Raw genomic sequence first — 10,722 nt, 5'->3', positions numbered from 1 at the left:
GTCCAGGGATGGTTTCTACTTACTTTTACTACCAGTTTGCAATGGGAGCGTGTGCGTGTACTTGCTTTGCTCACGCGTGCACTCTTCTGCACATGTGCAGATCGTCAATTATGACATCCGGGCGGGTGGGCGGAGCCTCACACTGCTTTTACTACCGGTTCTAAAGAACCGGACAGAACCGGGAGCAACCCACCACTGAGGTAGTCCTTGTTTAGCGACCACAACTGGGACCGGCAACTGTTGTTAACTGAAGTGGGTTGCTAAGTGGGAAATCAGCAATTTCCCACTTATTGTTGTGAGCCGCCCTGAGTCCTCTCGGAGAAAGGGCGGCATATAAATCTAAACAAATAAAATAAATAAATAAATAATTTAGCAAAACTGTAACTTTCCTTTTCCCCATTCAGCCCAGCAGCACTGGGTTTAGCTGGTTGAAAACCGACAAGATTAACCAGTTTCAAATCTTTCCCTTCCGTTTATCTCCCCTCTGCCATGCTCACCTGGGAGCTGGGATAGTTATCCAGAAGGCTTTCAAGAAGAGACTGGACTGCCATCTGTCAGAAATGGTGTAGGGTCTCCTGTTTGGGTGGGGGGCTTGGACTAGATGACCTACAAGGTCCCTTTGTTATTAGTGACTCCATCCAGCCACCTCGTTCTCTGCCGTCCCCTTCTTCTTTTGCCCTCCATCGTTCCCAGCATTAGGCTCTTCTCCAGTGAGTCCTTCCTTCTCATTAGGTGGCCAAAGGATTTGAGTTTCCTCTTCAGGATCTGGCCTTCTAAAGAGCAGTCAGGGTCCCTTACTACTCCGTTAATCTGTTAAACTGTACTCATTGGGAGAAAACAATAGCCTGGGAAAAAAAGATTCCAGTTTAGAGCCTCCTCCATCCTGGGCCAGTGGCTGATCCTAGAAATACGGACTAATGTTTTGGTCAGGGGATTTGCAGGGAACGAGAGCAAAACTGACTGGCATCCTGAACCACCTATTATGCAATCCAGCATCCTGAACCATCTATTATAAATAAATGAATTAATAAATTTATTTATTTATTTATTATATTTCTATACCGCCTTTCTCCCGTAGGACTCAAGGCGGTGTACAGTCAAGAAAAATATAGACACACAAACATCATAAAATTGCTAATTAAAATTGTTACTTAGTTTGGTCAATTAAATAAAACCCAGAATTAGATAACATTTAAAAAATCATTCGCATGTTTGTATGTTTAGCCCTGCCTGTTGGAACATCATTCTTGATGAATGAATGAATGAATGAATGAATGAATGAATGAATGAATGAATGAATGAATAACTTTATTGTCATTGTACGTGTATACACAGTATACCCATACAACGAAATTCACTTAATACCCAAAGACCAGGTCCAACACACATAACAATTCCCAAACACACTCCCACCCACCACAGTTCTCCACCCCTAAACCACCCAAACATCCACACAACAGACCAAGTAATACTGTCCAACAGCCACCTTGTAACATTAAGTTGCATTTCTCACGTTTGCTCCTTTTCTCCCATTGTAAGTCGAGGGCAACCTGTCCAATTTCACAATGGGTTCGGAGGGGCTTAGCAAGAGATCAGACACCCACCCCCTCCCTTGGGTTTAAGTTTGTACAGTGCCTCTGTTTATTGGCTTGAGGAAACAACAAGCCAAGATGTACTCCTCTAAGATATGCACAATCATGTGGGTGGCTTCACTTGAAGGATGCGATTGCAGCATTACAAGGAGTTTGCTGGTCATTTGTTCAGTCATGGAACCTGTTTCTCCACTTCCATCTGGGATATTTTGCCATGTCCATGCCAGGAAATAACTTCAAACAGAAAGCAATTCCCTCAGCAGGCGTGGTTCTCCCAGATTAGCATGAATTCGTTAAGAGGAAAAGTATTAGTCTGTAAGAGTTCTCCCAATCGAATTATTTTCTCGGCTACAACAAATATATAGGCAGTTCTCGAGTTACGACCACAGCCGGGACAGAAATTTCCATGGCTAAGTCAGGCGGTTATTGAGGGAATTGTGCATCCAAACGGAAGAAACATCTTGGATGAGAAGCGAAACCTTTTCAAGGGAGGAAAAAACACCAAAGAAAGTCCATTTGCCTTTAAAAAAAAAACCTTTTGGGATGCCTTGCTTAGCAATGGAAATTTGGGGCTCGATTCTGGTCATAAGTCCTGATCTCCACTCCTTCCGTCGGGACTTGAAGACTTGGCTTTTCAAACAAATAGGCTGAGATTGATTCCGGGCTTTATTATTTACTACTAATTAATTATTTGGATTATGATTTTATTGTATTTGTTTCTTAACTTGTGTTCGCCGCCCTGAGTCCTTCGGGAGAATGGCGGCATATAAATACATGTAATAAATAAATAAATAAATAAGTCGAGGACTACCTGTATGTCCTGTGCAGCGGTGAAATCCTCTGCAAGTCGCCACCGGTTTGCTGCCCACACATGCGTGGTGTGCGCCAGACGCACACTTTGCACGGAAAAAGGAGCATTTTGAAGGTAAGTAGAACAGCGAGGGTGGGGAACAGCTGTGCCACACGATTTAGATTCACTAGAAAGCAGGATTTCCTGCTTTCTAAGCAAACATACCGTATTTTTCGGAGTATAAGATGCACCTTTTTCTCCCCTAAAAGGGGGTGAAAATTTAAGTGCGTCTTATACACCGAATGTAGCCCCGTCCGCCCACTGGCCCCCACCCTTTGGCCTCTGCCTCGCAGCAATTTACCTCTTTGCAAACAAGCAGCAAGAAAAAACACCTCCTTTCAGCTTCAGCATAGCCTAATTAGCACGAGTTGATTGGATCCGCCTCCCGACTCTCAGCTGATTTGCTCTCAGCTGTTTTGCGCAGGGCTCTGCTGCTTGCTGCAAAGAAGTAAATTGCTGGAGCAGATTTTTTTCCCCCTTGTGCTAATCAAGCTATGCTGAAAACAAAAATGAAAACAAAGCAGGCTGTTTGCTGTTTGCTGCAACAAGACAAAATTGCTCAGAGGCAGAGGGAGATTTCTTTTTCTTCTTTTCCTCACCAAAAAAGGTAGGTGCATCTTATACTCTAAAAAATATGATAAATTGCGCAGCACAGCTAATTGTTGGAAATACCGGTTCAGACCAACTGGTAGCTTTCTTTTACTACCGGTTCGCTGAACCGATAGATTTTATCACTACCGGTTCACTCGAACCGGTCCAAACCGGTAGGATTTCACCACTGGCCGTGTGTCTCAATCAGCTTCTAAGATGGAATATCTCGCTTCTTTTCTTCTCCTCGTTCTGGCTTTAGATGATCCAGGAGAGCAGTCACTTCCCCACCCTAATGCAGCGAGCATCTTGGATGCTGGCAGTGCCCCTGAAAGAACAGTGTCATTTCCGCACGCCGAGCAACTCCATTGCCAACAACTACACCTTGACTGCGCAGGACCTGAAGATGAAGGATCTGCAGAAGCTGGCTTCGCCTGTCCGAATCAGAAAGGCTTCTGCGTCCACCAAACAGAAGGCCGAATATCCTCGTATCCTCCGAGGTTCAACAGCGTAGAGATCCATATCTATGGAGGTTCTCCATCATCCAGGTCAGCGGTTACCAACCGGTGATCCGTGGACCACAGGTGGTCCGTGAGAAAATTTTGGTGGTCCGCAGAAAAATTATTTGCATTTTTAACATTATTTGCATTTAACCCCTGCATTAAATCAGGGGTCCTCAAACTACGGCCCCTGGGATGGATATATGCAATGAACATTTGTGTTGCTGCAGAGAGTCTCCCCCTTCGGGGTCTTTTTGTGTGGGTCAGAAGGGGGCAGAAATTCCGACTTGGGGTCTGTTTCGGCCTCCTGGTGTGGGGCTTTGGGCGAAGGCTGGAGGGAAGCACCGCTGGTGGCAAAGAGCTGGAGGTCCTCGTTCCAGTGGGACTGCATCATGGCCTGGAACTGGCTGACCATCTCAGCCTGCTGAGCCTCCAGGCACCGGTACCTGGCCTTGCACTCCCGCAGGTCTTTCCTCTGCTTGGAAAGCCTATGCTCCTAGTCCTCAGTAAGGTGCTTCTGCTGAGCCTCCTTCTCGGCCAGATCCAATTTGAACTGAGCTGTTTTGCCAACTCTTTCTCGTGGTGGCTGCTTAGCTCCAACCACTGCTTCCTGTTGGGGCCCTAAGGAGCCCAGGCGGGGAGGCGAGAAGTTAGCCACGCCCACCCTGTCACATGACCACCTAGCCACGCCCACCCAGCTGGTCATTAGGCAGATCATATTAGCATATCCGCTGGATTTAAAATTATGAATTTAGTGGTCCCTGAGGTCCGAAAGGTTGGGGACCCCGATCCAGGGGTCATTGATTGTCCCAAGGGTGCTTTTTTCAAAAGGTAACCCAGACTTTCTTTGTTTTTGTTTGAAAATGTTTTGCTTCTCATCCAAGAAGCTTCTTTAGTTCAGAGCTCACCTTGGGTCGGCAGCACCATGAGCAACCAGAGAGAATGGACAGGCAACAGGCTCTTAAATAGGGCTTATTTTGGGGGTAGGGCTTATATTTGACACGCACAGGAAAATGCTAGGGCTTATTTTTTTGGATAGGTCTTATTTTCGGGGGAAACCCGGTATTTTCACTGCAAATATTGCCCAAAACACAACTTTGGGAAATGCCAGAACTGGTGAATTAAGTTAAATAGATGCACCTTTGAGCCTGGAGTTACAGGGATTACTTCCTTTGATTTTTTCCCCCCCATAAATCTGGATTAGCTTTCTTTTTCTTTTCTTATTTTGGCTGAGGCTTTTCTTTAATGAGATCTCCCAGCTGCTAAAGAGTATGCGCCATCCGAAAAGAAGATGAAAATGTACGTTAAAAACCTCGAGGGTGAATACGAAAGGTATTGTCACGTTTTTACCTTTATGCTTATTCCGTAGATAGATAATGATTGAACAGGCGAGAAGCCCCTCGAATAAGCCACGTTTTGCAAAGTTCGCCCGGCCACCTGACACTCAGCCTTAAAGAGGGTTTAACAAATCCGTAACGCTTGGGCTCACAGGCGTGCTCTAAAGATCTAGTTCATCTAATCATGGTTTGTGGGATAAACCACAATGGGCTGCCTTTGCTTGGCGTGCTGAGTCAGGAAACATGGTGTACGAATCTTAACTTACTTAGGCCACAACCAAGCAAACTGTATTGTGTACAGCCCTTGTAACCAGTAGAAATGGTTCATTTCAGGGCTGAAACTGTATCCCAAGTGTGCAGTCTCGATTTGTTGAGGTTGGAAATTCAAACGGTGGAGGATGGAGCGCCTCGTTATTCTGAGACCCAGCCTCTGACCCCGGAGGAGCAATTCGTAGTGATGCGTCACCACGAGGAAGAGATGAGCAGAGGACAACAGGCACCCACAGAAGAAGATCTGGAGGTCGCTAAGCCAATTCACAAGGGTTTTTTTTTTCCAAGCATCTTTTATCGGCAGGCTTAAATGATACAGAACCATGGAGGTGGGGGTGGGCTGCTGGGGGTTCGTAGGGGTTCGGGAGAACCCAGTGGTGGGTTTCAAAATTTTTTACTACCGGTTCTGTGGGTGTGGCTTGGCGGGCATGGCTTGGCGGGCGTGGCAGGGGAAGGATACTTTAAAAAAAAATTGATTTATATGCCGCCCTTCTCCGGAGACTCAGGGCGGTTTACAATGCGTTAAGCAATAGCCTTCATCCTTTTGTATATTTATACAAAGTCAGCTTATTGCCCCCACAACTGGGTCCTCATTTCACCTACCTTAGAAAGGATGGAAGGCTGAGTCAACCTTGAGCCTTGGAGAGACCCGAACCTACAGTAATTGCAGGCAGCTGAATGATAATAACAGGCTATTAGTCTGCTGCGCCACCAGGCTCTGTAAAATCTCCCTTCCCTTCCCTGTAAAATCTCCATTCCCACCCCACTCCAGGGGAAGAATACTGTAAAATCTCCCTTCCCTCCGCAATCCAGCGGAAGGTTACTGCAAAATCCCCATTTCCTCCCGATCAGCTGGGACTTGGGAGGCAGAGAATAGATGGGGACGGGGCCAGTCAGAATTTTTACTACCAGTTCTCCGAACTATCAAAATTTCCGCTACCGGTTCTCCAGAACTGGTCAGAACCTGCTTAAAACCTACCTCTGGGAGAACCTCTGAGCTAAGATTCTGTGCAGTTCGGAGAACCCCCAAAATCCCACTCCTGGCTGGTCCAGCCCAGCTCTCCCCTCTCAGGAGTCCCCATGCAGCCCATTTTAGATGCAGGTAAGTGCAGGGCATGCAGGGAGGTTTGGGGAGGGCGAAAAACCGCCCCACCGCCCCCCCACTGTGGTGCAGGAGGCTGAGTAGGCCACGCCCACCATGGCCACGCCTACCCAGCAACCGGGCAGAGAACCCCTTGCTAAAATTTTTGAAGCCCAGCCCTGCATGGAGGTCTCAAAGCTTTCCATACTGTGGTCATCTTCAAACTTGGGAGAGCCAGTTTGGTCTCGTGCTTAAGGCGAATTGCCCCATTTTCCTGAGATACGCAATAAAAGGGGAATGAGGGTAGTTGACTTTTTCCAGCAGAGGCACAGCAATGCAGGTAGACCTCGTCTTACAACAGTTCATTTAGTGACCAACATCACTGAAAAAGGCAACTTATGACCGTTTTTCACACTTACGACTGTTGTAGCCTCCCCCCCATGGTCACATGATCTTGACAGCTGACTCACGTTTTTGACAGTTATAGTGTCCAAGAGTCAGGGAATCAATCGCCTTTTGTGATTTTCTGGCAAGCAAAGTTAAAGGGGAACCCAGTACAAAATTTAATGTCCCAACCCCTGGTCTATGAACTGGCATCTGTCTGCCAAACAACTGAAGAACCATCTACGGGATGCAGGTAGCACACAAAACCACATTCACTTCTGGTCCATGGAAAAACCTCTCCCCACCGAAGCGGTCCCTGGTGCCCAAAAAATTGGGGACCACTGATTTAACGGATAATTTGTGGACTGAATTGGCAAGCAGGATGATCCAAAGATTGTAATGCTAGTGATTGATTTTTATTTTTTTTTAAAAATCATTTGGGGTTCTTTTGCAGAGATATTGCTATTACATCCATAAAGGCATCCGGAAGGACATGTTAGCGCCGCAGGATGAAAACGTGCTGAACAATATTTTGACTCGCATCCCAAGTAATTTCCTTGCCAGCCCAGATCTGGAGGAGTTATTGAACAGTTTGATGGAAGAAATTCAAAGCGATTACCAGATTTGGCTGATGAAAAACATCGGTGAGTGGAAGAAGACAGTGTCTTTAAGGCAAACAAAGCAAATTATAATTTATTTACTTTTTTGACGGTCACTTTTTTCAAGTAGAACACTAAGAATTCAAGTTTTGAAATTTTAGCAGGTTGAATTATAGGTGTTGAATGCTCAGGTGGGTAAATCATAGCTTGAATAATATGTTGGGTGAAGGAAATCAGGCAGGCTCACCCCACCTTCCAAACCATAAATCATGGTTTCTAGCCACAGTGACTACATTCATACAACACACTTCTCTAGAGTCAAACCAAGACTTCAAAGTCAGAATGGGGGAGAATCAAGTTTTGTGTGGCAAGATAAAGTGGTTTTTTTTTTTGTTTGTTTGTTTAAATTTGCCACCCATTTCGCCACCTTCTCTTTTGAATTAACACAATCAACTGGACTTAAATATTGGTTTGTTCAAATTGAATAAGACCAGAGATGAAATCCAGCAGGTTCTGACAGGTTCTGGAGAACTGGTAGCGGAAATTTTGAGCAGCTCGGAGAACCGGTAGCGGAAATTTTGAGTAGTTTGGAAAACCGGCAAATACCACCTCTGGCTGGCCCCAGAGTGGGGTGGGAATGGAGATTTTGCAATATCTTTCCGCCAGGAGTGGGGTGGGAATGGGGATTTTGCAGTATCCTTCCCCTGGAGTGGGGTGGGACTGGAGATTTTGCAGTATCCTTCCCCTGCCACCCCCACCAAGCCACCCCCACCAAGCCACACCACGCCCACCAAGCCATGCCCATAGAACCGGTAGTAAAAAAATGTGGATTTCACCACTGAATAAGACCCAAGAGTCACTTCAAAGCCACATTATGGAATTGGTTTGTCTATTTTTCTGGCTCCGACTCTTAACGTGTCAGGAAAGTGTGCAAAATTTGGGTGAACGCAATTCCGTTGTTTTGCACAGTGCCACCTAGTGCCTATCGGTGCATTTGATTCTCGCTTTTAAAAGATTGCATTACCGTTTTAATTCCCTTTCTGGTTTGCTTCCCATATCTTGTTCTTCCCTTTGTGTGCCAGTTGATTACATCTTGATGGATCCAGCCGAGAAAAAAAGACTCTTCATACGCAACATCCCTCAACCTTTTCCCCGACGAGTGATCCGGGCTCCGGTTCCTTGGCACAAAATTTACCAAGAAACCAAAATCTGGAACGAGACCCACCTCTTCACCGTGAACCCTATGATGCTCACTTTGCAGCAACTCTGGTTTTCTGAGTGAGTCATCTTGCTTAAACATGATTTTTTTTTTTTTGCTATCCATAAATCGTTCTGACCTAGGCTTCCCCCAAAAGCACGAAGCCGACTCCTCGTCCCGATAAAACCCCTTTTATTTAGTTTAAAGGGAATTCCTCTCCAGCAAAGTCCCGGCCAACAGTCTTGCAAGAGATTTCACAACTACAGACCTTGATCAGGCTTGGAGAGCTGCCAAGCTGATATCTTCCAAACGCCACTCTGTAGCAGACAATACTCGGCAAGAAGTCAGGAACAGATCTTCACTCTAATGAACTGAACTAATTGTCTCCTGCAAACTCCCCTCCCCTTTCGCTCCTCTTTATTCCCTATGGGAGGGGCCATTCACCCTCCACCTGTGGCTTTACTCCTGAGTCGCCCCTTATTCCTTAATTATTCCCTTCTCCTGGCAGCTCTGCGCATGCGCACATCAGGAACAGGCTCCAGCTGTTCTTCAGCCTCACTTATCTCCGACTCTGAAGGTAGCTGATAACTGTCGGACGGCCCTGGCCCCATCTCTGCCTCCGACGCAGAGCCCTCATCAGAGCCTTCCCCCGACTCCAGAACTGGCCCATGTTCCTCCCCAACCTCCTCACTGTCCGAATATGCTGCCAGCTCCTCTCACAAGGTGAACTGTGACTCTCTCTCTCCCATTTAGGTTTTCTGAACTGAGATTCGTTCGTACGAAGGAGATCCTGGAAGGAGATTTGCCCCTCCTTCCGAGCGAATTTGAAGAGCTGATCCGAGGACAGTGCCAGGAAGCTCAGGAGATCCTTCAGACCAGGTTAGAGATATTCAAACCGTGCCAAATTCGGGGCAGTCCTCGACGTACGACCATGATTGAGCCTAATGTTTCTATCACTAAGTGAAATGTTGGTTAAGGGAAACGTTTTGCCCCATCCGGGAAGATTACAAAGGACGATGGTTGAACCATTATAAATATAGGCCGGTGGCCCAAATTTTGATCCTGTGACAACTACAATGGAGCCCCACATTTCTGTTGTTAAGTGAGACATTTGTTCAGTGAGGTTTCCTTGCCATAGTTGTTAAGTCAGTCACTTCAGTTGGTAAGTTAGTAACCTGGTTGTTAAGTGAATCTGGTTTCCCCATGGACTTTACTGGTCAGAAGGTGGCAAAAGGGAATCACATGATCCCGGGAGACGGCAACCGTCATAAGTACATGCCAGTTGCCAAGCACCTGAATTTTGATCACGTGACCACGGGGATGCTGCAACGGTCGTAAGGGTGAAAACCCATGCTAAGTCACTTTTTTTCATGGCTGTTGTGACTTCAACCAGTCACTAAACAAATGGTTGCAAGTCAAGGACTACCTGTATTTTAATCACTGCCCTAGCCTGGAATGGAATGGAATGGAATAGAATAGCCTTGGTAGTACAGGGGTTTAAGGCACCCTGTTATTAAGCTGGTTATTAAGACCAGCTGCCTGCAATTACTGCAGGGTTCGAATCTCGCCAAGGCTCAAGATTGACTCAGCCTTCCATCCTTTCTAAGGTAGGTAAATTGAGGACCCAGTTTGTGGGGGCAATAAGCTGACTTTGTATAAATATACAAAAGGATGAAGGCTATTGCTTAGCGCATTGTAAGCCGCCCTGAGTCTCCGGAGAAGGGCGGCATATAAATCAAATTAAAAAAAAAATAGAATAGAATAGAATAGAATAGAATAGAATAGAATAGAATAGAATAGAATAGAATAGAATAGAATAGAATAGAATAGAATAGAATAACAGAGTTGGAAGGGACCTTGGAGGTCTTCTAGTCCAACCCTCTGCTTAGGCAGGAAACCCTACACCACTTCAGACAAATGGTTGTCCAATCTCTTCTTAAAAACTTCCGGTGTTGGCGCATTTACAACTTCGGGAGACAAGTTGTTCCACTGATGAATTCTTCTAACTGTCAGGAAATTTCTCTTTAGTTCTAAGTTGCTTCTCTCCTTGATCAGTTTCCACCCATTGCTTCTTGTCCTGCCCTCAGGTGCTTTGGAGAATAGCTTGACTCCCTCTTCTTTGGGGCAACCCCTGAGATATTGGAACCCTGCTATCATGTCACCCCTGGTCTTAGCCTCTGCTTCTTAGGAATGTCCACTGGCCCACTTAGGAAGAGTGTCCACCAGGACACCTCTTAGGAATGTCCACTGGTACTTTTAGGAAGCAGAGGCTGAGGGTTGTATTCCCTATAACATTTACTAACCTGTTCGCATACACGCCAGA

General features: G+C 46.0%; 1 protein-coding gene across 1 annotated transcript in view; it reads left to right on the top strand.

Moving 5' to 3' along the window:
* Positions 1-10,722, top strand: part of DNAH3 (dynein axonemal heavy chain 3) — a 93,013-nt gene that overhangs the window by 3,353 nt on the left and 78,938 nt on the right. Inside the window, exons 4-9 of the mRNA XM_060692883.2 lie at positions 3,293-3,518; positions 4,790-4,862; positions 5,201-5,387; positions 7,057-7,246; positions 8,284-8,479; positions 9,153-9,278. Coding sequence (XP_060548866.2) covers positions 3,293-3,518; positions 4,790-4,862; positions 5,201-5,387; positions 7,057-7,246; positions 8,284-8,479; positions 9,153-9,278 — 998 coding nt within the window. The remainder of the gene's footprint in view (positions 1-3,292; positions 3,519-4,789; positions 4,863-5,200; positions 5,388-7,056; positions 7,247-8,283; positions 8,480-9,152; positions 9,279-10,722) is intronic.

Source organism: Pantherophis guttatus, chromosome 14 (assembly GCF_059756535.1).
Source record: "Pantherophis guttatus breed Tessera chromosome 14, ASM5975653v1, whole genome shotgun sequence".
In the NCBI taxonomy this organism is placed as follows: domain Eukaryota; kingdom Metazoa; phylum Chordata; class Lepidosauria; order Squamata; family Colubridae; genus Pantherophis; species Pantherophis guttatus.
This window is presented reverse-complemented; position numbering and strand designations above follow the sequence as displayed.